Source organism: Diabrotica undecimpunctata, chromosome 6 (assembly GCF_040954645.1).
Source record: "Diabrotica undecimpunctata isolate CICGRU chromosome 6, icDiaUnde3, whole genome shotgun sequence".
Classification (NCBI taxonomy): Eukaryota; Metazoa; Arthropoda; class Insecta; order Coleoptera; family Chrysomelidae; genus Diabrotica; species Diabrotica undecimpunctata.
In genome coordinates, this window is record NC_092808.1 from 143,874,511 (window position 1) to 143,901,065 (window position 26,555).

At 33.1% G+C, this 26,555-nt stretch overlaps 1 protein-coding gene across 2 annotated transcripts in view; it reads right to left on the minus strand.

Moving 5' to 3' along the window:
* Dscam2 (Down syndrome cell adhesion molecule 2) overlaps positions 1–26,555 on the minus strand; it is a 572,707-nt gene that overhangs the window by 260,235 nt on the left and 285,917 nt on the right. For both annotated transcript variants that reach the window (XM_072535610.1, XM_072535611.1), the window contains exon 4: positions 25,866–26,012. In XM_072535610.1, the coding sequence (XP_072391711.1) occupies positions 25,866–26,012 (147 nt within the window). The remainder of the gene's footprint in view (positions 1–25,865; positions 26,013–26,555) is intronic.

Genomic DNA, 26,555 nt, shown 5'->3' on the forward strand with positions numbered 1-26,555 from the left:
TAGTATATTACAAAGATTTAAGCATTCTTTATTTTATATGAAAAAGAATAAAACAATTATCAAATTCTGCCGTTATCTTATCAATCAGCATACAAGAAAATAAATGAAATTTTTATAATAATAAGATTTTATCTACATAAATTTATAATAAGTGAAAACCAATTTTACTTAAACTTTTCTTTACTTGAAACAAAAAACAACAAAACTGTAACTTTCGATTAGTCAAACAAAACTCAATTCTTTAAATTTGAATGATAATGACCATGATGTCAACACAGATCCTTCACAGATACCAATTTCAATTGTACAAAACACTTACAGCTTTTTTTTTTTCGTATTGAATTGTATGTTGGCACATACCCAGAAAAGGCCAGTCTCCTCAACGATGTGATCTCTCCTCTTTGGCACTTCGGCTCCTTCCTAACGTCTCTGCAAACCTCCTGCAGACTACACAAAAACACCGGATTCACTTCTCCAAAAACTCAGCTACTTATTTATGACACAAGGACCTCCTTTTGTCAACTTGATGCCGTAACTACTTTCAAATATACTTCACAAAATGCCCACGGTAGATACAAGGATCTCTTTTAATCTACTTGTCATCTCCTTCTGCAAAACTATTCACTTCTTTCACAATGCCGGTATCCAAACTCACGAACCACACCCTATCTTCTAACAAACGACTCTTTCCTTCAATGGCCAAATTACAACTGCCTCTCCCACTCTCCTAATCATTCTAACCCCATTACCATTCAAAAACGACTATCCAATCAAAAGCTCAAATCTTGTTTACTACTGTTAATGTTTGTTCTAAAAATTCTGTGTATCATTTGGGAAGACCAAATTACTGTTTCAGAGAAAGAATAAATAAAAATTGATTTTTCTATCCTCAGTCTGTTAATACACAATCTATACCTGTTTCCAAAGATTAGAATATGGTCTTTTAATACACAAACAATGACAAGATTAACTTACAGGTAAAATGTCTTCTAATTCTACACAAAGGGGTTTCTTGATAATTTTGTTGGAAACGGAAAAGGTCGTTTCTATTCTTATCTACCCTAAATATTATCTTAAATTACTATATACAATTTGTTTATCTTAAAATTTTATTCCGATGGATCTTTTTATTTATTTTTCTTTGGTTGGGAAAGAAGAAGTATGACAATATATATATATATATATATATATATATATATATATATATATATATATATATATATATATATATAACTTTTCTTGAATAGTAAATAAATAAATAAAATAAGAATATTGTTAGTACCATAATTGTCCCTCAAGCTGAAGGAGACCGAATCATATTTTAGAAGGCAAAAGATTGTGTATTTTTTTTGTTTTTCATATTTTGTCAATTCTTCTGTATGTGGTTTGTGTTAGAAAACTTTAAAGTGCTCCCTAGCTATAACAAATATTCGGTAACTAAAATTCCAAACACGCTTGTATTCAGCTAGGGTTGGTTATTCATTATTATAAAAGAGCCGACGTGTTTTTCACGTAACTGGTTAGAATAAATCCACCGGAAAGCTACTGGTATACATTTAATGAGGTAGGTGTTGCTTCAAGGTAATTTACACCTAATTATGTCAAGAATATAAATTATGTCATGCGAGAAGGTTAACTTTAATGGATGCCGCAGATGTGGAGAATAAGTAAGGTTTCAAGTGTTTAGTGTTGAAATTAAACCTTGGTTATTTATTGTTAATGTTATTTGCAATTTTACACGTCTAATTAAAAACATAACGGTTGAGGTAATAGTAATTTTTGCAGTATTGTTCCGGTAGATTATTGCTCTACCGGTATTATTGCTCCGGCTTTGCAACATAGACTTGGCGCTTTCAGAAGTTCCGATAAAACGTTAACCAAAAAGAAAAAATAATATGTAGGTTGATGTATTTATTTTGCGTATGTCATTTAAAACAAAGTTAACTTTGTGTTAACAACATTGGTGCTACTGCGTCAGTAACACCAGTTTTTCTCCTAATTATTGTATTTGATACTCTGTCTCTGAGGGATATATTCAGCATTGACCTCTCCATCGCTCTCTGTGCCACTTTTATTTTATATTACTTTTCTGGTAAGGGTCAATGTTTCTGCTTAGTAGAGATATAAGGTCACTAATACATGAAATAATTTTACTAGATTCTCTCTAAACCCGAGAAGAATATACTATAAATATATAAAATGTGCTTAACACTAAAAAGGTTGTTGGGCAAAAACGAAGAACTGCATATTGAGACGAGAGAGATAGAGAAAGTATTAAAAAATAAAAAATAGAAAAATAGCATTTGATTACGGAATACCAAATGAACTAGGACGGATGACCAAATCTAATTAGTTTCTTTGGGATGGTTATAAATACAAATGTGAGCTACACTTGTGGTAATATGCCAGATCTAAAAATGCCATCAAAAGAATTCAATCAGTGTGTAATTTCTCTTTCACTAATCTTATATCGTCTATTGGGAGGTTCATGTTCTTCTTCTTAAAGTGCCCTCTCCTCAATGGAGATTGGCTACTACAATTTTAAACTCTTCTCTATCTTCAGCTGTTCTTATTAGCTGTTCAAAATTTAGCCCTGTCCATTGTCGGATGTTTCTGAGCCACGATAGTCTTTTCCTTCCTAGGCCTCTCTTTCCCTCGATTTTTCCTTTCACTATAAGTTAGGCATATTGGTACTTATTATTTCTCAGTATGTAGCCTAGGTATGATGTTTTTCTAACTTTTACTGTGTTAAAAAGTTCTCTTTCCTTGTCTATTCTATGCAGCACTTCTTCGTTTGAGGTATGCGATGTCCATGAAATTTTAAGTATTCTCCGGTAGATCCACATTTCAAAGGCCTCCAATTTATTTACGGTTGATGTTTTAAGGGTCCACGTTTCAACTGCATATAGAAGAGTCGACCAGACGTAGCATTTTGATAAACGTAGTCGAATTTCGAGTTTTATTCGAGAATCACAAAGCAGTTTTTTTATTTTTTCGAAAGATTTTCTGGCCTGTTCTATTCTCGATCTTATTTCTAGATCAGGATTTAGGCTGCTATCGTTTCAATATCCCAGGTACTTAAATCTATTGACCTGTTCTAAAATGTGCCCATTTATTGTGCAAGGTTGATGTACGTTTTGGTTTTTTCGGATTGACATCATTTTGGTTTTTTTTTAATGTTTATTTTCATACCAAATTGCTCACAGGTCGAGTTGGTCTTGTCGATGAGTCGTTGTAGAGCTAAGTCGGAATCCGCAATTAACACTGTATCATCGGCGTATCTGATACTGTTGATATTTACGCCATTCACCTTGACTCCATCCTTGGAATCCTCCAATGCTTCTTTAAATAAAAACTCGAAGTAAAGATTAAACAGCAGAGGCGAAAGAACACATCCTTGTCTAACTCCCCTCCTAATTTCTACTTCTGCGGATGCGGAACCTTCGATCCTAACTCTGGCGTTTTGGTTCCAGTACAAGTTTTTTAAGAATTTGATGTCTTTTGAATCTCTGAATCCAAACTGATCGTCTCCGATGATTGTTTCGCACTTTCTATAGATACGATTATGTACGATTTTTAGTAGGACTTTTACTGCATGGCTCATAAGGCTTATCAGACGGAACTCATTGCAGTGTTGTGGGTTTGGCTTTTTTGGTAGTGGGATGAATATTGACTCCAGCCAATCTTGGGGTATTTTACCTGTATCATAAATGCGATTGAATAAAAGGACAAATATTTCTATATTTTCTTCGCTGATTAATTTTAACGTTTCTGGGTATATTCCATCTGGACCTGGGCTTTTATTTATTTTAAGATGATTAATTGCATTTATGATTTCAGATTTCAGAATTGTTGGCCCTTCGTTGTTATTTTCCAATCTTGGTTCTTCTCGTATGTCGTGAAAAAGAATTTTAATATAGTTTTCCCATTTTTTCAGTTTATCTTCCGTTGATTCTAACAGTTTGCCATCCGTGTTCAGCATGGTGTGAAAAGTCGTTCTCTTGGTAGTCGATGTAAACTCTTTTACCTTTTTATGTAAATTAAAAAAATCGTGCCTTTGTTGTAGTTCTTCTATTTCCACGCATTTTGTTTCCAGCCATTTCTCTTTTGCTTCGGTTATTTTTTTTTCGAATTATTCTATTTAGTCTTTTGTATTATCCGTCCTTGTCATTTTTTCCTTTAGATTCTCTTCGTTTGTTCATTAATTGTAAAATCTCTTCTGTCATCCATTCCTGTTTGTTATTTCTAGGTGGTACTTTTAGATGTTTTTCCGTTACATTGTTCATTTGTTCTTTAATAGTTTTCCACAGAACGTTTATGTCATCGTACTAGCTAATTCTATTGTGGTCGATATTTCCTAAATTTTTGTTTAATTCTTTATTTACTGTCTGATGTATGGTGTCGTTTTTCAATAATTGGATGTCTAATAGTTGGTGTTGAGGTTTTTGTTTCTTTATTAGTTTCCATCTTGCGCGAACTTTTGCAACAACAGGATTATGATCGGAATTGATGTCAGTTCCAGGATATGTTTTTGCACTGATGATTGCATTGTGATATCTTTTGTTGACCAATATGTAATCTATTTGGTTACGGATTACTCTGTTTTCGTTGTGTTGTGGTGAAGTCCAAGTGTACAATCTGCGAGGGTGTAATTTAAACCATGTATTTGTCGCTACCATGTTGTGTTGTTGGCATAATTCTGTCATTCTCTCTCCCCTGTCGTTCCTTGCTCCAGGAGGTTCATGTCTTTAACTTTAATTGGAGTAAAATTGCTTGTTCAGTGATAAGGTATGAAATTGATACAGTAGTTTGATATTTTCTATTTGAGGTAAACAGCTACGCCATATATGTATTGGAAATCATTACTTCCAGAGAAATATATTTTGTAATCGTTTTATGTACTGCTTAATCGGATATCAGTATCACGTCTTTTCATTTTCCAGACGATGTAATGGATTTTCCTACTTCATGCATGCTGTTTACTTTCCATTTTCTTATATTTTTGTTTATTTGTGATATTTTTACAGTACCTCTTGATGTTAACGTGATATTGCTTGTTTTGCAGCGATTTTACTTGATGCCGACACAGGAGGATCTGTGGTCTGAGTTTCAGCTATAAAGAATGAATTTTTAAATTGATAGGGATGATGGTGTAGTTTTCCGTTGCCTTTCCAATCGTATTACTACAACCATTCAAACTGATTCAGTAATGCTTGTGGTAGTCCAGTTTTAAGCCAATACAGGATTATTCCCTCTGTGCCTTAAGCGGGTAATGATGATTGTTACTGACCTTCACCACGGAGGAATAGATAACTAGATTTTAAAAGAACAATGGAAAGAGACGTGATTTTTCAGTAAGAAATTGCGAGCAAAGCACGAGCAGGGTCGCTTTCCTCAAGTAAAAATGCGTCTACCCGCTAAAAGTTGATGTAGAAAAAGACAAATTAAATAAAATTTAAAGTAATGCATATTTAAAAAAACTCTCGAGCTAGAAAAGAAGTATCATATAAACAATTTATTTGAAAATATGTTGTTTATTTGCAACGGGGTATTTATACGTTAATATTATAGTCTTGTTAACCTACCTATATAAGCGTATTGCAACTAATAGTAAATATTAAAATTATCTGAATATTGACAAAACGTTGTTAATGACGTTTAATAAATAATTTATGTAAATGGCATATGAAATATTCACATCCATTACAAATTTCTCTCTTCCATAATTACAAAATATCTCCCATGATGGTCGTTGTGTGATTGTTCACTCATCAAATTACCAATCAAATAGATTGGTGAACATTGAATATACTGATGTATCTTTATTAATAGAAACGGGAACTATATAGTATGTCATCTGTATGTGTACCAGGTGTAGATCATATGTTACCGGTTATGTAAAAATTCTACGAAAACTTAAAAATAATTAATAAATGTTTATATAAACATAAATCGATAGGTAAGAAATTTATTGAGGCACATACTCAGAATGTGTCTAGAAAATCTTCCATATCAGATACAGAGTATTTCTTCTTTCTTCTTGTATGTAGGCTTTAAACCCTGTTTCTTCTTCAATATTAGCTCTCTAAATTGTTTAAAATATTGCACCATCTTTTTCTTCCACTTATTCCACTCCTGTTTCCGTTTTGTCACCCATCCATTTATGTCTTCTATATTGCATGCTCTTCTTATGTGTTCGCTTTTCTCCCTATCCAACAGACTTTTCCCTGATATTCGTCAAAGTATTTTCATCTCTGTTGTTTCTCGTAGTCGTCTTCCTTTAGATGTCTTAGTTTTTGTCTCCGCCGTGTATGTTAATATAGGTCTAATTGCTGCTTTATAGATTCTTGTTTTTGTATCTTGTCTTATGTGTTTGTTCTTCCAGATTGTGTCATTAAGAGATCCAGTTGCTTTACTTGCTTTTAAGCTTTGTTGTCGTACTTCTTTTTCAACATCTCCGTAATTAGTTATATCTATTCCCAGATGTCTAAACCTTGCTTCCTGTTTTATTATTTTCCCATCAATTTTGATTTTACATCGTAGTGGGTATTTAGATGTTATATATAGAGTATTTCTTAGTAGAGTATTTACTAGATATACTAGATAAACAGATCAAGGGACAATATTAAACAATATACATTACCCCTATTTAATTTAAACTGAAATCCTTTAAAAACGAGCCGTAGATGACGGCTACTAGGATTGTAAATGAAGTCGATTTCCGCATTGAATATTTTATTTTTAACAGTAAAACTAGATGTAGTTACCTATACTCTATTTCACGAATTTTTGGCTGTTTTGGATTATCACTAGACACTCGAGAGTCAATGGTCTAATCTACTGTACAAAAAAAAGTATAAAAAGTATCTTATCATCATCATCATCATCCCATAGTCGTCCACTGCTGAACATAGGATTCCTCGAAAAACCTCCATTCAAATATATCTTGCGCTGCTGCAATCCAGTTGGTACAAATCCTCTTTATGTCGTCAGTCCATCTTGTGGGTGGTCTTCCCGGGTTTCGTCTATCCGCTCTCGGTCTCAACTCCAAGATTTTTTTTGACCCACCTATTATCCTTCATTCGAGCGACGTGTCGTGCCCACCTCCATTTAATTTTGGCTATGTGTTTTATAATGTCTTCTATCTCGCAACGTTATGCCTAAAAATGATCTTTCCAGTCTACGTTACGTCACTTGTAGTTTTCGTGTAGATGTCCTTGTTAGGGTAAGTGTCTCTGCGCCGTATGTAACGACAGGCAAGACACACTGATTAAACGCTCTTGTTTTTAAGCTAATAGGTATATCACCTTTAAAAATATCACGCAGTACTGCCCATTCCAGTGTTATTCTTCTAAGCTGCTCAGCAGTTTGATTATCTCTGCTAATTTTTACCGTATGTCCAAGGTAGCAATGTAGCTGTCAACAATTTAAATTTCGACGTCTTCTATCCTTAAAGGATGGCCCGAAACTAAATTAGTCATCATTTTTTTTTGGTGGTTAATATTTAGACCTACTTTACGTGCTGCATCGCTGAGTTCATTCAACATATCAATGGTAGCCTTTAGGTCATCTGAAAGCAGAACAATATCATCTGCGAATCGTAGATGACTAAGCATCTCACCATCAATATCTATTCCTTTACTTTCCCATACCAGTGACTTCAAAGCATGTTCAAGTACAGTAATGAACAACTTTGGCGACATAGTATCTCCCTGTCGAATACCTCTCCTGATATGTATCTTATTGGTAGTACCGTGCAGATTTATAATTGTTGTAGCATTTCTGTGTATATTTTCTATAATATTGGTGTACCTATGATCAATTCGACACTCTTCCAATGCCTTTAGAAGTGCGGGTAGTTCGATAGTATCAAATGCTTTATGGAAGTCTATAAATGTTAGAACTAGAGGTCTATTGTATTCAATTGATTATTCAATCAAGACTTTTATGCACTATAAATTGCATAATGGTCATTTGTACCATAGTTGGGGCGAAAATCAGCCTGTTCTCTTGGCTGATATAGCTCAAATTTTGCTTTCAATCGATTGGTTATTATTCTGGTGTACAGTTTGTATAAATGTTTGAGTAGAGAAATTGGCCTGTAATTCTCTAGGTTCATATTGTCACCCTTTTTATGCAGAAGAATTGTAATTGAGTTATTTCAAGCTATAGGAATTTTTTGACTATACAAGCAGAGATTGAAGAGGTCTCGTATTTTTTTCAGAAGAGAAGTTCCGCCAAGTTTTATAGCTTCTGTAACTATTCGATCATCTCCTGGCGCTTTGTTGTTTTTCATTTTTTTGAGTGCATATTGTATCTCATCTTGAGTAATTTCTAGAATGTCCTCAGATCCCTGGTTTTGAACCTTTTGTCTACCGTCTTCATTTACGTTATTGTTAATTTGGTTTGTGTATAATATAGTGTAGAATTTTTCGACTATTTCAAGTATTTTTTGTCTGTCTGTTGTTACTTCACCCTCTTTATTCCTAAGCTCGAAAATTTCATTTCTACTCATTACCTTCATGCACTTGTTTTGCTCTATAGTCTGTACGATTTTTTCATGTTTAAATTTCCTAATATCTCTTCTCACAGTTTTCGATATGTCTTTATTGAGTGCCCGAAATGTTTGTCCCTTTCACTTTGTAACTGTCTTCTTTCTGTTATTTTGAGTTGTGTTTCTAAAGTGTTTTTTTTATTATATCATTATTATTAAAGTAATTTATTATATTATTAATATTTATTATAAAACAAAACACAATAAAAAGTATAAAAAGTACGAAAGTATATTGCTCTAGTAATGGAAATAGGAAACAAATAATTTATATATTTTTACAGTATCCATAAAGAAAATTTCGATAATAAATTCCATATTAAAACCAGATATGTAACAGAACTGTTTATGTATGAAAGAAAAAGTTAAGATGTTATTTTATCCCACAGAAGTGGCTGTAAAGTTAAAAAGATTTAACCGTTCTAATCTACAGTAGCTTTCTATAACCTAGCGAAAGATCAATATGAAGACAATTTTACAGATGAATTGCTAAATGAAGAATTATTAAACTTTTTGGAGTTGACGATGTTTGAGCTAACCTTATATAATACTTTAGTGTTATGGAGAAACCTTAGAAGAATCATTAATATACAGCTGGTTTCTAAAAATACTGATACGACTCTTAAAGCGCGTTTTGTAGAAAATTGAGCAGTGTATTTTATTGGATAAATAGGTACTTATCATTAACATACTGTCACTGTCACTGCCAAATCTTAAAATTTATCAGATAAATTATTCTGTTCAACCTCAAAAAATGGCTCCACATACTAAAAAGAACTAAAAGCAAGAATTGTAACGAAATTAGAAGATGGTTGGAATCGAAAAAAACGAACCATTTTAACGTAAGCAGAACATCAGTTTTTACAGTTTTATTAAAAGATGAAGAGAACAAGAAACTCTCGAAAGAAAGCACGGTTCTGGAAGATCAAAAATATCTACTGCTCATGAAGAACGTACGCTTTTGGAGAGATTTGAAGAGAATTCTTTTGAAGATACGAAAACTGCAAGAATATTGTCACGGTTTTCGTGAAGAAAGGCAACTACTTGGTGCAGAATCAAAGCATCTTGTCTTAGGTACCGAACTGCAGCAAAAAACAACCTTTTACACCACAACAGAAGCAATCAAGACTTATTTGCTTTAAACCATCAGCTACAAAATCAAGATTTTTTGGACAGGGTAAAATTTACCTATAAGAAAATTTTTTAATCTTCTAAAAAGGGCAAATTTGGGTGTATATACCAGATAATAATAGATTCATTCCTCTATAGGTTGATAAATATCGAGCAGCTGGTCATTTTAGCGCCAATGTATGGGGATCGATTTCATCAAGATGAATGGGAATGGTATGGCGTATTGATGACAGGTTTGTTGGGCAAACTTATCTAAATATTTTAAAAAAGATCATGTTTCTCAGTATAGAACAGTTGTATCCAGACAATCCTCTAAGATAATTGTCCTGTTCACACTGCAGATATAATAAACCAGTGGCTCCAGAATAACAACAACAAAATCTTACCATGGCCCATCTACAGTCCATATTTAAACCCGGTTATTATAAAACGGTTGTATCTTGGTAATTTTATACCTCAAAATACTGAAGAGCTGTGGCACGGTCTACAACAGGTTTGGGAAGAGCTCTATGAAGAAGACAATTTCATGGTTCTTTTTACAAAGATTGACCGAAGACTACAAGCTGTTGTCAATGCTGATGGAAATATTATAAAATATTAATTTTATTTTTACATACCTAAATTTAGTATAATTTAGGTCTTCCAGACCCTCGCTGTCTTTCGAGAGTCTCTTGTTACCTCCATTTTTTATTAATAGAAAAACTGTGGTCCTGCTTATGTTAAAATGTTTTGATGCTTCTGATAGTGCCCAGTTATCTTTTAATTTGGTTACAATTCTTGCTTTAATATATTGTTGAGTTAAGTCGTTTGTTTTATTTCTTAATAATAATAAAAATAATAACAACAACCCTATTTTATGTAAAAACTATGATTTATATACTCTTTATAAAATGCAGAAATTCGATAATATCGAAATTTAGATATTCTATCTTTAGAACTATCTTACAATAAAATCGTCCGAGGAACGCAACTCAGCAATATTGGCAATATCATCTAAAGCCGTCTACTTTAAAATCTTTATTATATGTCTGTCAATCTGAATGACTCAGATAAAATTAAATTATTTGAAGCATTTTTCACTAAGTAACAAAAAAGAAAATCTGTTTAATTTAAAAATGTTTTGTATTTTAAGAACGATTTTCGTAGTTGAAGTCGAAACGTCAAAATGAACTTATTTTAAACTTAAATTGTGGCTTATTCCCAATAAAAATAGTAATTGCATTTAAGATGCCACAAGAAAATAGCTTCAGAAGAATATTTGCAGAAGAGAATTTGTTCTTTTGTGACGATTAATCTTCATTAATCGATTATTGATTTCATCTGTCAAACGTTTTCTTATCAATATCAATGTGTGCATCTGTTCTTTGTATCATTATTTTAATGTGGGCCTACTTTTGGTACTAAGTTACTACTGGCTTGTCATTTTGTAGCGTTTTAAATTTGGTGGAATATTTTCGTTTTTCTGTTTGCAAATGAATTTTAAAACGATCAATATATTATGGCATTTTTAATTGAGATTCTAAATATTAAGTTTTGGTATTCAGCTGTTTTTGTCTTTTGTCGTTAAAACGCAATAAACTGGAATATTTAAAAGTTGTTTCGAGTCCCCTAATATAATATTGCAAGTCAGGTATACGGTTTTTCTAAGACGTATTAACTGAGAATATTTTTTTGTCTTTGTTTACATTAATATTCCCCTATTCTCTGTATGTATTGTGAGGTAAAAAATTTCCAGTTAACCAATTTAAAAGTAAATACTCAAGAAGTTTTTTGTCGGTTCGTTGCTAAGACCGCGGTCAAAAAAGGGTAGATTGTTTGTTTTAAGTTTGTAGGCAAAAACCAGCTGTGAGACGTAAAGGGAAATTTATTTTGCGTTGAAATTTGTAAAATGTAAGGCATCGAGGAGTCGACATTTAAGCCCCAAGCAGAGCAGACAGAAGAGATTTTGAATCGCGAGTCGATTCAATTTTTTTTGTGTAACATCTTAAGACCGGTTAAGGTGATGATACTCTATGCAATGTGGCAGTTTAGATCAGAGTAATCACCCATAAGATTTGTGCAGTACACCGGCACTGATGAAATTTGGAAAATGTTTATATAGAATGTCCCCGTCGACAGCTTGATTTCCTCCATCAAGTTTCTGTTCCAATCGTTCCTGCCTACGTATGGAAATGGTTTATTTTTATTCAAGTTGAGAGTTATGTCCTTTGCAGCTCCAGTCCCATAGATGTTAACAAGTTTTTTTTGAAAGTTAAGTGCTAAACAGTGAAATCAGGTAACAATTAACATTTTAATTTTAAAGTAAAGACAGACATTTTTTTGCTAAAACAATAATTGCTTTCATTAAAATTTAAAGGATTTGTAATAAATAATAAATTGTAAATTTTATGTTTTAACAGCTGTCATTTTAATTGTTTTTTTTATGTAATGTTAACATATGACAGCTAGCTTTGTTCTTTTCGATATTCATTTGTTTTGTTTGTTTAAAAAAAGGTTAATCTCTGTGCGATAACATTTGTAAGTTTTGTAGTATCTCCAATCTATTTGTAAACGGAGTTTGTAAACGGACACATGTAAGTTTTTTTTTATTCTGTATTTGGCAACTATTTATATAATATATTTTTTATGCCACTTATATGTTTGATAACTGTTTGTTTGGGACAGAAATAAATGTTTATTCCATTTCTCTGAACTACTTTGTTTGCTTTATTTTAGAATAATCTCCTAACCCTTTTATGTGTTTTTATTTTAGGGATATTTTTCCTAAATCCGGCAAGTTTAGGATTCTTCGAAGCGGCGTCCTTTCCTTTCAAATAGCTAGAAGTTCTTTTTCTTGTTGTCCCTATTTGCCAAGTGTCCAGGAGATTTGTGTAAGGACCCCTTTATTTCATTTATTGTGTAGATACCCCAATCCAACCCATTCATTTCAACTTATCCACAACCCCAGCTCTCCAACAACCCCCTGAGTACCGTTCGCATAGTAGCGTTTATTTTGCTTGTCCTATCTTCGCCCCCATAGTTTCAGTCCCCAATTTTTTACCCTATGTTCGTACCCTGAGGTAGGCAAAATATTTTCGTTACAATTTCATCATATATATGTCGGCACTCGTTTCTGTATTTTTGTCTAACTATTACATAGTCGATTTGGTTCCTCACAATTCTCTCTTGATCTGCTGATCACGTCCACGTGTATACTTTTTTCTTTGTCACTTTAAACAATGTGTTCGCTATAACAAATTTATTGTTTCATCGAAATTCGATAAGCGTATCGCTCCTTTCGTTTCTGTTTTTCAGACCTTGTCCTTCTGTACATTCTTCTACGTTCTCTTCCTCAAACTTTGCGTTAAAATCTCCTATTATAATAATTATAAAATCCTGGGTTGTAATGGATTTTAAAATATTGTCTTTGTAGAAAGTTTGAATATCTCTCTGGTTTGTACGCAGTTGGAGCATAAACTTGTATAATGTTTATTTTGGGTTTATTCTGGTTTAATCCCAAAACAAACATTATACAATAAATTATGAAATGTATTCAACACGGAGTCAATTATCTGTGTAATTGTTTAACACTATTGTATTATTTATATTAAAAACAAAACAAGGATCATTAACCACGATTATTGATCACACACGTCGAATACTAGCCAATACAAAATTCTTTGTAATTATCGGCGAATCAATGATCTGACAAAAATAAACGTTTTAACACGTTAAACGCCACAATTCATAGTAAAATAACAGTTGAATCAAACAACTTGAAAAATATTCAGTGTTCAAAACTCTGGTATTAAACCAATCGATAATCATATCAAAAGTTGAATATAGTAGTCATGGTACAAAAGCTAGAAGTAAAGATATTTTGTGACTATTCTTGTGGGATGATATGGCAAAGATTACCAAAGTAGCTAAATATAGTTTGCTGAGCAAAAATACAAATTTGGTGAGCAAAAATACAATATTTAAGAAAAAGGTGTATTTGGGGTGGATATTAACACATGTATATTAGTAACTAAGTGGAAGGAAAAACTCGAATTGCTTATAATGAGTACAAAGCATACCTACTGCTGGTACCCATGGTACCCATGGTACCAGCAGTAGGTATGCCTATGCCTATGGTACATGGTACCCGTTAATTAAAGGGAAGAAATAGTTAGGGAGAGAATAAAAAAGACAATTTCTGTTGTAATAAGAGATGAGAATTATAGGTATATCCAACTACATAAAGTACAGAATTACGAAAATCAGTGAATGGGGATTGTAAAATTATAATTGAGCTTCCTCTGGGTTCAGCTATTGTCAACGCCCATATAATTCACCAAAAAGTAACCAACAGTAAAATGTTTGCACACACGCGCAAATTTCAATGAAAAGTTAATTTGTCAATCTGTAGATTTCTCTAGTGGAAATGCAAAGTTCAAGCAGACGAGGCTATGTCACATGTTACGGACAAAATTCAGCAGACGATGGTATAAAGTTTGTACAGACTAAAATTAAATTTTTTAGTTTTAGATGCAGTCAGTGCAATAAATTCTATTGTATTACGTGCTTTTGCGAGCTTTAGTGATCTATTTTTGGTATGTTTTTACACTTTAGTCTTTAACTGAATAATTGAATAGGTTAAGGAGGGGAGAACTGGTTGTCTCAAGTTGTCATTCCGAATTGTATCTGTATTTTTCAATTTGTTGATTTCCATAGATTATAATAAAAATAGCTTAATGCCTTAATTTCGAATGTGAAGAATTTAAAATTTGTCTGTAAAAGAATGTTTCTGGTCTAGAAGGTGAAGTGTGTACGTAAAATCTATTTTTCTATTATTGAAAGCCCTTTTATGTTCTGCTATTTGTTTGTAAAAGTTTTACCAGTTTGACCGATGTAAGTTTTTGGGCAGTCGGCAAATTTAAGTTTCAATGCACCACTGTATAAGTGCTTTTTGTTTTGGCTCTTTTTGTTTTTAATAGATTTTCTAAAGTTGTTTGTTCTAAAAGATGTTATTCCTTTCTATTTTATGTGTTTTTCTATTTTTTTTTTTGATATCTTGTATCTTGTGTATACGTAATCGAGTAGAAAGTAGTGGGTTTTTTCTCTGGTGGTGAAAGTACTAATTACAGGGTTTTCTTATGTAGTTTATGAATTAAAATTTTATTTATTGTTTATTCGTTGTTTACTGCTATTTGTGTTTATTGTTATATAAAACGAATTTCCATCAAGTAACGGTCGAATCGATATCTTATATATTGGTATATTGCTAGACACTTATATCCTAAAAATGCAGTTTAAAGATATAAAAGAGTTCAGCATGCCACTGACAAAATCTATTCCATATAAATGAATGGCTATTGTAAAGTACATCACGCAGCGTAAAATACACTAAGGCGGGTGTAATATGCAGCGCTGTTACTCGTGGGGTCAGTAGGTTCAGTGTATGAGATGCACACTTGCTTCACACGGCAGTTAACGTGTTCATTTAAAAACGTTTTAATGCTGTAGGCCAATGTTTGCATTCCCGTGAACTGTTAAAGCGTATTTAATTTTAAAAACTGAAGATTGTACCAAAAGCGTGAAATACAAAAATTTGTATAAAAAAACGCTTGTCCAAAGCTAAAAAAAACCCAAAGTGCTTACAATATTGTTAGAGAGTGGTTGTTGGTGAGAATAGAGAATTTTTGTATTATTTTAAATAGGATTAAAAGCCTTGATTCGTTAATTTTTTAAATGGTTTTTGGAAGATTTATATGTGATTTATTATAGGTGTGTAGTATAATTAGGAAATTTTAATTCGCTTGAAATTCACCAAAAAACTTTTGAATTTGGTTAGTCGGAGAAAAACGGAGAGATTATAAAGGTTGGCGAGATCGGAAAAATATAAAACGGCTCGAAAATTCAAAACGTAATATTTTTAACGTAAGTATTAATAAAGTATAAAACAGATTCGATGTAGTGAAAGAAATTTCTCGTGGGACTATATGATAAGGTTTAATATTTCGCTTTAAGTATTTTGATTACAGTAACAGTACCAAACAGATCCAGCAGTTAACTGTTTATTTGAAAAAACCCTACAAGAGGAAATACTTCTTCAGTTATTGGATTTCTCTAAGGCTATCCGTACTCTTGGTAAAACGAATGATAATGTATCGAAAAAGATTTCATTTTTTAAAAATTTTGCAATATGGAGAGAATGGGCGCAATTTTCACCAATAGATAATTATTTAGGTCGTGTTCGTCAGCTTACTTCATTCGGAAACAACTTCTGCTTAATGAGCAGACTCAGTCAATGTATCGAGTACAAAAAAAACGAAATATTTTTTTACAAATCTCTAGAAGAACAGAAACTGTAATCGGGCTTTTATTATAGTATTGGATCGAGGAGGGTTTTGACTATTTTTATCATCAGTTGATATTTCGTCTTTCACAAAATATCAACTTTTTTGATGCCAAAAACTTTGATTTTAAAATTTGAGAGCACACTCTTGAGATCTATTTTTTTTAGAATTTATTCTTGTAAACAACATGTCTGTTTATACGCCCGCAGAAAAGGTTCAAAGAATAAAATGGTTTGGTGGTAATTCTGGATAACAGTGTGTAGATTTATTTTCTGTGTTTTTTAAGGAGAAACCAATTTTTTGCGTACAGTCAATTCATAATATTGTTAAAAAAGAGTTGTTACTGCCTCAAAAATTGCAGAAAATGTCACGCTCAAGAAGTGTCACCAAAAAAGTTGAGGAAAGAGAATACCAGCATATACAAATTTGTGCAACAATCAAGGTAGATTCACAGAAACACGTTCAAGTAAAAGCGTAGTTAGATATTAGCAATGTTACTGTAACAAAAGTATGGAAAAAGCACGATTACAAGAATTTTAAATATTCGAAAATTCAGCAGCTTTATCTAAACGACTACAAGCGAAGAATGGAGTTTTGTGACACTCTAATAACGAAGGTACCGTAAAACGGGGTGAATAGAAACAGTGGGGTGAATAGAAACAAAACTTTATTTATATTATGTAATTTATTTCGTACATAACTATGGATAAATAGTGGCAACCATTATTTTTTTTATGTTGCTACAATTTAGGCTAAAAGGAAAATAATGTTTTGTTTGGTTGGCAGCACTGGTTCCCGTTTGTTTGTCTTGTTGACATTTACCAAGCGATTCTTGTGTTTTTAATTCACTTTCCAGGTAAGTCAGAATACGTAGTGTTCTTAAAAGTAAATAGCTGCACAAAACATAGCTTAATTATCCATACAAAAGATTACGGCTTACTTTAAGCTTTAACTTTAACGATACTATTTCAAAAACTATTTATATTTTTTAGGTTATGTTTTCAAAATTTATGGGGTGAATAGAAACACATAATTTTTACTGTTTCTATTCACCCCACAAGAAAATTGTAATACTAAATCACATTTATACTAGATAAAATACATATTGTGTGTTATATATTTATGTTAGATACTTAAATGGCATAGCTGTTTTGTTTCAGGGCCCTGTAAAATGCCAAGAAAGTACAAACCGATGGTTGGAGGGGCTACAAAATGCGCGATCCTAAAATAATCGAAAATGCACTTTCTGACATACAGAAGGGACTAAGCCTTCGGAAGTCTGCTGAGAAACATGGTTTGCATTATAGTATTATATATCGGCACTTGAAAAGAGGTCTCAATGTGAAGAAACATGGTGGTCAGACAGCTTTATGTCTCGAAGAAGAACAACTGTTTGTTGAAAGGCTGAAGATATGTGGCGAATGGGGCTATCCTATTGACACTTCAACTCTACGACTCCTTATAAAAGATTTCTTAGACCGAAGAGGGAAAGAAGTTAAGAGGTTTAAAGATAACCTTCCTAGCCGTGACTTTGTTGAATCATTTTTAAAACGTCATAAGGATCAACTGGCCGTGAGAATGTGTCAGAATATTAAACGATCGAGAGCTGGTGTGACACCAGAAACAATTAACAACTATTTTGATGAACTGACAAATGAATTAAAGGATGTGCCCTTATCTAATATTGTTAACTATCATGAGACGAACCTAAGTGATGACCCTGGTAAACGAAAGGTCATTACACGTAGAGGGACAAAATATCCAGAAAGGATCATAAACTCATCAAAGGCATCTACGTCTGTGATGTTTGCAGCCGCTGCTGATGGCACTATTTTACCCCCTTACGTAGTCTATAAGGCATTGCACTTGTACCAAAGCTGGACAGAAGCTGGGCCAAAAAACGCCAGGTACAACCGAACAAAGTCTGGCTGGTTTGATTCCTTCTGCTTCGAAGGTTGGGTACTGACAGTTGCTCTTCCATACCTGAAAAAACAAACGGGTCGAAAATTTCTGATTGGGGACAATTTGTCTTCCCATTTATCAGTTGAATCTGTGAAGTTGTGTAAAGACAATGCTATCAATTTTATTTTTCTCCCAGCTAACTCCACCCATCTGACACAATCTCTGGACGTGGCATTTTTTCGGCCATTGAAAGCAACATGGCGACAGATTCTCGAAGAGTGGAAAAAGGGCCCAAGAAGAGCGGAAGCAACTGTTCCTAAGGATGAATTTCCAATGTTATTGAAAAAGTTGTGTGATTCATTGAAGAAATAAAATGTGATCGCCGGTTTTAAGAAGTGCGGTATAGCGCCTCTAAATAGGAACAAAGTGCTGTCTATGCTTCCACAAATTATTGATGAAGAGGAAAACCAAAATCCCGAAAACATTCAGAAGAACCACGAAGCTCTTAACAATAGTTTCAAAGAGCTCCTTCATAGTCTTAGAGAAGATCAGACTCCTAAGATAAGGAAAAATAGAACCAAAGTTAATGTGAAACCCGGCAAAAGTATCAGTGTTGAGGACTTTGTTGACGACGATGAGAACTTAAATCCCCAAACTTCACTTGCTAGTGACCAAAACCCATGTTTCTCCAAACAGGTTTAGCCAAATAAAAGCCGAAAGCGTGTGGAGTTATCATCAGAAGATGAAGATGACTTTTCAGTGCAGAAAACTGACTCTTCAGATGCCCCTGATCTAGATGAAAGTACTGACAAGGCCTCAGGCGAAAACCTCGTCATCAATGAAGATGACTACATGTTAGTCAAAGTTTATGATAAAAAAAAAACATCTTTCAGATGTTATATATGCAAGGTTGCTTTCCTTGAAGATGACGGTTTCGGTGGAATATTTTTGAAAAGAGTGCAACAAACTAATAAGTTTACCATAACTGAAGAAGAATCACTTGTCTCCAGAAACGACGTCATCCTAAAACTATACTCCCCAGTATTTTCCTCAAGTACGCGATTTAAAGACATGATATTTTTCGAAGATGACCTGTCTAATTTCACAATTTATTAATCATTATTTAATCTTATTAAATACGATTTGTTTACTTAGAGTTATGTACTCGTAATTTCTTTTGTTTATATAGCTACCTACTTAAATAAATCATTATGTTGAGAAATAAATTTGTATTTATCCATTTATAAATTAAAAATACCATATTTAACTGCTTCTATTCACCCCCGATTCCTTTCAATAGAAACAAACATAAAATTAAAGTACTGTTTCTATTCACCCCCCTTTGAGGGGTGAATAGAAACACCATGTTTTAATTTTTTTTTCTTTAAAATAAAATAAAATTTAAATACTATAAACAAATAGGTCTAACAGACCTGTGTTTGGGCAACAAATTGTGTATCTAGAACAACTACAAATATAAAAAATTTTAAACCAAAGTTGAAAATTGTTTCTATTCACCCCGTTTTACGGTACTAATAAGGTTGTAATAATGAACCAAATTTTATTAAAAACATTGTATTTACTGATAAATCTTCCGTTAAGATAATATTAAGTGGCCTGCGCGATCTCCAGATCTTACACATATGGACTTTTTTTTGGCACATTTAAAAAGCATCATCATGAGGCTGAAGCCCAAAATTTGGATGAATTAAAAAACCAAATAAGAGAAGTCTCCAATTCTGTCACAGCTGAAACTCTTTCAAACAGATTGTGATACTGTTCAGCCGTAGAATGTCAAATATTTGAATTATTTCTGTAGGTCATAAAGAATTATTTTTTATTTTATTAGGAATTATTTTTTATTTTATTAGGAATTATTTTTTATTTTCAATAAGAGTATATTGTTTGTTTTACATTTTTAAGAAATACGCTTTTATTTTTAACTCAACCAACAAAACAAAAATCGACGGACGGAGATGCATATCCCATGCGCTGTCATGTGTTACTAAATGTTTTTCTCGTTTTCTATCTAGGTGTCGGAGGGGATCGAAGAATTACATTACTTCGTACGAGGTATTGTTGCCGATTTTAGCGCTTTATGTAGTTGCAACATCTAATCAAAAATTTAACGTACTGTATATATCCATAGCTCTTATGACATATCATCTTCGCTGTTGACATCGAGACACTTATACTTCATCTAATTTACTTACAGTTGCACGTCATCCGCGTCATAGCCCGTGAGGTCACATGATACCCACACGAAATATTTAGGCGGTAGGTGTGTCCTTTTTTAGAATCACTTTGCCGAGTACACTGGCATTACAGCCACTAGACGTATTTTATTATATACGCGTAGAAATAATATTTAAAGATTTCTATTAATGTTAACTTAAAGAAATACACAATAATATGTTTTATTTAATGTGTATAAATGCATTATAAAGCGTTTTTATGAAGAACATTTGTTCGGAACACACTGTAACTGTAATCAAACGAAGGTGATATTTTGTGTTGACACTTTTTGTACTTTATTATTTTGAATTTTAAAGTGAATAACTCTTGTTTTATATTACCTATTTAATAAAATATGTTCTTTTTAGAACAAAATTAGTATGTTTTATTTTAAAAATGTTATGTAGGAATTTAAATAGTCGTTGTAAAGAGATGGTAGCTTCTTTGATTCTTTATTTTGAACAGGAACGTGAAATAACGGCCCCATTCTACCCTTGATTGCTGTTAGAGAAGTATGTAAATGTATGTTTTGTATATTATTGTATTCTTATGGTACATGTGATGGGACAAAGATAAATAAACACACCAAGACCAAAACCAAAAACAAGAAAACGCGCATGTTTGGAAGTTTGGATGGAAATGAAATCGAATAATCGATCTCTATCTAATCCCTATCGATCATAAAACCGAAATTTAAATAAATCTGTAGAAAAAAAAAGCATTTGAAAATTTAGTGATAAAAAAACATTTCAAAGTAAATAAGTAATAAAAAAAGTGTTGTTTTTGTTTAAGTATTCCATTTTACATCTTTATACGACGCATACAAGCGGCTCAAATTGTTTTTAACAAGATTATTTTTTAACTCTTGTTTTATTTCTATTTATTTACATTAAATATTAATTTGTTTTGTTGTATAATCCACTTTTGCAATGATTATGTGACCTATTTGATTTAAAATGGATTCAGGATTTTTTTATACTTTGGCAACTATGTCAACTTCGATCTCTGTCAATGATAATGACGTGCAACGGTAAGTAAATTGGATAGACTGTATTTAACTGAAAATATAATGCAGAGCATATAACAATGTGGAAGTAGCTTAAATAAATACTTTTATCTAATATTTAGATTCTGTTCTCAAACACAATGCCTAGATTAGCTTGGAGGGACATGAATGCATACCTACAATATATTGTCATTCTTGAATAAAGTGCTCTCATGTTTGTATGTCATAAATTAGTTATCAGCCGCTGAAGTTTTTAACAAGCACTACTACCACAATGGAGAGATAACACAAAAAGCCTTCATGTTGATGAAAAACAAACAGTCAGCGGTTGCAAGGAAATAATATTTATGGAGATGGAACGTATTGTCAAGAATGCGGTTATATTGGAGATCTTTGCATACTCTATCTACAGGACTGTTTGCAGACGGCAACTTCATTAGAAAGTTTGTTTTATGTGCGGAGTTTAAGGGATTTGTGTAGAAAAGTTAAATACATATATTTAAATAGAAATTATTGACCAAATGGTATAATATAGAGATGTTTATAAATTTATTTAACTGAAAGTTTTCAGGTACTAAATATGGAAAGGTATTAAATTTAGTTGGTACACATTCTACATGAGGACCCTTAAAGTAAAGGGGTATAAGTGACAAAAATCGGTTGCCTGTAAAGTCGGTTTTACGGGCGAAGATTTTAAGTGACAACGTCTTTTTCTCGGTAGAATATTTATTGATATGAATATTATTAAATTGCACAATAGGAACAAGGAATTGAATGAAAATAAGAATTGCACAAATTTTAACTATAGAAATATATTTTGTTTACTAAAACATTGTACATGTAAACTTAAACTTAACTAATTTCTATTTGAGTGATTTTGTTGAGGATAGGACGATGATAGGAGAAATATGAAATGAAAGGAAGTGTTTCTGCTGTAATGTGTCTTGAACGCCAAGAACGCTCGAGAAAGACAGAGACACAATCACGGAAGCACGCACCGATTCAACGCGCCTAATTCTCTAGTGCTGCGCGCGCAGCGGACCGATCATGTTTGAGTGGGAGAGAGACGCAAGGCATTCGCCGGTCCGGCGGGCCTCTCTCTCGTTCGGTGACTCACTGTAACAGACGTGAGCAGGCGTTACACTTTTTCATGAATGACTCCGAGCCACAACCTAATTTAAGACGTTGTCACGTCAAAAAGTAAATTTTGAGTAAACGCCGTTCAAAGTTGGGCCTTCAATGTAATTGATTGTCATTATTTTCCAATTTTGTAACTGTAGACATAATTATTATTGTTTGTAACAAAAAATCATAATTTTATCGACTTTACTCATTTTGGAGCTATTTTTAGGTTGCTAAGTAGCACTTGTACCCTTTTACTTCTAAGAAATGCAATATAAAGGTAAAAAATGTAAAAAGATCATAAAGTTTTTGTACAAATTTATATTTCACCATAACAATAATACATAAGTGACTTATAATTCATCAACATCAGTGTCGTAATGGTGATTCAAATCGTCATTTTTGATTTCAGCCTCCTCTGTTTGCTAGTTCTCTAGCTTGTTGACCATTTTGTCGCAGATTTATGAAAAACTCATAGTACATAGTTGAGTTGAGAAACCTTGTACCTTGTTAAAGATTTGAATATTTAGCTTGCTTAATAAAAGGCCTTTTGTCAATTGGTACTGGCAAGAGATCTGGCAGAAGGGCAGAGTTTTTGCCAGCTCGAGTGGGTTTCATAGATAGTTCACTAAACTTTTCTATGATACCTTCAGCTGTTTTCATATAAAATATAGTTAAAGGTCTGTCCCGTTGAAAATGTAACCATTCCATATTTAGACCGTTTTGGGTGGATACATATGCCATAATTAAAAAAATGGCGGATTGACTGGTATAAGAACGATGCAGATCCAATAATAAATAAAGGAATTATACGTCTTTATGGATCTGCCTCCTCATTCATTTGCTGCAAGAATGGTGCAGATCAGGACCTGCATCCTTTTTGCACCAAACGATTGTGAATGTTTGGTGATTTTCGTGGAATCGTAGGTCATTTTCTGTTGGCGCTGGGCCGGCAGGGCAGCTGATTTGTTTTGATTTGTTAGTCGCTATCATTACTGCGTGGCGTGCGTTTTCATGCGGTTTAATTGTTTGTGTAAAAATTTAACGTCGTGTAAAAATGAGTGAAACCCAGTCAGATCCGTTTAGCGCTAGTGAGTCAGACTATGAACCTACAAGCTCTGATGAAAGTTTTTTTATTAGTGATGTCGCAGGACCTTCACCTAGGAGAAAGCATCCAAAGAATAAACCTATCTCTGTTAAAAAAACAACGCATTAAACCTGTTCTTAACATGAAGTTTACAGAAGAGCCCCCAGTTGTTCCTGTAACCAAAAATAGAAAAAGTGTCAATCCCACTTTCTCGAAAAGAAATATTTCAGAAGGGAAAATGTATACAAACGAAAGGTAAGGGAAAGGAATACAGAAGGGACAGAGATTAACTGGATAGAACTGCAACTTCAGGTACAAGTGTTTTCAGAATGTCGACAAAGAAACAAGAAAAGTTATCTTACAAAAGTTTAACAAAATAGGCGACAAAGATTTGCAAAACACCTATTTAGGAGGATTGATTCAAATTACTACTATTCAAAGAACTCGAAAAAAGACTAATGAAAGGCAAGACCGCACTTGTTTCTACAAATACTTTATAAAGCTGGGTAAGCTATCCGAACCAGGTTGTAGACATGATTTTGGTTCATTCCACGGCATATCAAAGAAACGTGGAGATCTCATTGCTCAAATTTTTCATGACACAGATATTGCAGCGCTACTTAGTAACAAAGGAAAGCATACAAATAGACCCAACCGAAAATCTAACGAAACATTTAAAAATGTGAACATGCACATCCAGAACTTTCCAAGACGTGAATCGCATTATAGTAGAAACACATCCCGTCGATTCTATTTATCTTCAGATCTAAATGTAAAGAATATGCATCAACTTAAAGTTCCCAATGACTTCTACTATCGACACTTAAAAGAAAACTTCAACTACAGGTTTGACTCACCTCGATCAGATACGTACAAAATATGTGATGTCTTAGATAACAAACTTAAAGATGTGACCTAGGACAAAAATGAACGAAAAGTTTTAGCAGCGGAAAAGAAGTTGCATGAAATTAAGGCCGATTTGTTTTTTAAGGAGCTAAAGGAGAAACCCACATTGTGCAAGCGTAGCGACGAAGTGGAGGTTCTGACCTTTGACTCTCAACAAAACCTTCCACTTCCAAAAATTCTTGCTGGAAAAGTTTTCTACAAACGCCAGCGTCCATTTTGGTAAGACAAATCAAGCACACTTTTATATGTATGATGAAACTACGGCTCGAAAGTCACCAAACGAGGTAGTTTCATTTTTATACCACTATATAAAATATATACTACCTAAAAAAGTTTTATACTTTTTCTTCGATAACGCTTCTGCGCAAAACAAAAACTCAGTAATGATTCAGTTTCTGTATTTGCTGGTGAGAACTAGGTCTATTGACAAAATAGAGCACCGCTTTCCTGAGCCAGGATATAGCTTTCTTTCCTGTGATCGCCACTTTAGAGTTATTGAGAAGTTTTTGAGGAAGAAGGACTACGTTTTTAGCCCCAACAATATGCTGATTTTGTTAAACAATCATCCAAACAGTTTATTTCCATTCTGGTAAAACAAAATATGATCCTAAACCTTAGTGGTCACTGTGAAGGATATTTTAAAAAAGTTATCTCAGATGCAGAAAACCAAACATTCCAGATTTTTAAATACTGAATTTTCAAGTACAGCAATGAACATTTTAATGGTATTAAATACAGTATATCTACTGGCCTTCCGAGTTTTCACTTATTCCAAATCTTGAGAAACCTTGACAACGACCTCTCAGTTTCTTCTGAAATTCCTGTCTATTGCAATCATATACCTGCCAAAAAAGTCAAATATGCAGATGTAATGCAGTTGGCATGATTCGTTCCTATGGGCCAAATGGCTTTTTACACCCGTCTCACAAGTGATGCAGCCATGGCAGAGAACCAGAAAACCGAATCATCTAGAACGGATGATGACGACCAGGTACATAAATAAAGGATGTGTTTGCCTGTGTGTTTAATGTTTTATTTTTTTTTCTGAATGCTATTTTTTTGACACCAACCTGTTTTTTTTCACAGATTTTTTCGTATTTGTGTAGTAGCAAACCATAGTCGTTAGATTGTTGTAACCGAATAAAAGAGTTTTTGTTGGGAATGTTTTTTTTTTTAAATGATGGTAAAAAAGCATTATTTCACGTGTTTGGTGCAAGAAAGATGCAGGTCCAACTTTTTTTAAAATTTTTTACATATGTTTTCAAAAATTATCTACTTAAAAATAGTCAAAGTATTGACTAAATCTGTTTGTCATCGATTGGTATTATGTCTTTCGGGTTAAAATAAACACTTTTATTAAAATACAGTTTTTTTCGATTTTCCAACAATAACCAAATCATCCCGCATCCTTCTTACAGCAAACTCCTCAATTAACTAAAATATAAAAATTGTAAGTCGAAGTAATATTTTTTGTCAGTAAAAGCTTCCTTCTTACAACATAAATACATCTTGGCTTTCAAAGCACGCATACCTACTATATCTAAATTTACACAAAATCTCCCCTATTCATAAAATTTATATCTAGCCTAAGCCAACATCTCTTACCTGTAATTCTGACGTTAGCCGGACTACTGACCACGACCTGTCGACTAAGGCGATGCATTGTCCTGCAGCGGTAAGTAGGAAACTGGTCGCTGAACTCCAAGTTATGGATGAGCAATTCTCCTGAGGGAAGTTGGTGGAACTTGCCGTCTGGAAATGTCAGACACATATTAAGTTGTTTAATGGTTCGGGAAGATCTATGGGGTGGTGAGTGTCTACGGAAATATAGGGACTGTCTCATGTTTCATTCGGGGTTTTTTGTCGCATCGGTTGAGTGGTGGATTAAATTACAAGAGGGACATCGCTAATATCGCTCTACGAGTTTCTGAGACAATATAATTAGCTCTGTTTTGGGGCTTTTGTAAACGTAGGTTGCAATTTAATTGTATCGGAGTCGAAATACAAAAACGGTAAGCTCAAGAAAATAATTTTTATACATAATGAGTTTATTTTCTAACAAACCTTTATTTAATATAGAAACAGCAACAAAAATATTTGAAAATATTATAAATATTGAGAGTTCCATTGCAATTATGATTACTATTGACAGTTAAAATAAGATGTTATTGCTTATAATTATAAATTTCTTAACCCTGTCATTACTGACAAAGCGATTGATTTTTTTTACATTGTTATGCGTCCTTGTATCCTTTGAAAGGACATGGGACATGTATGTCCCATTAGTGTTGAATG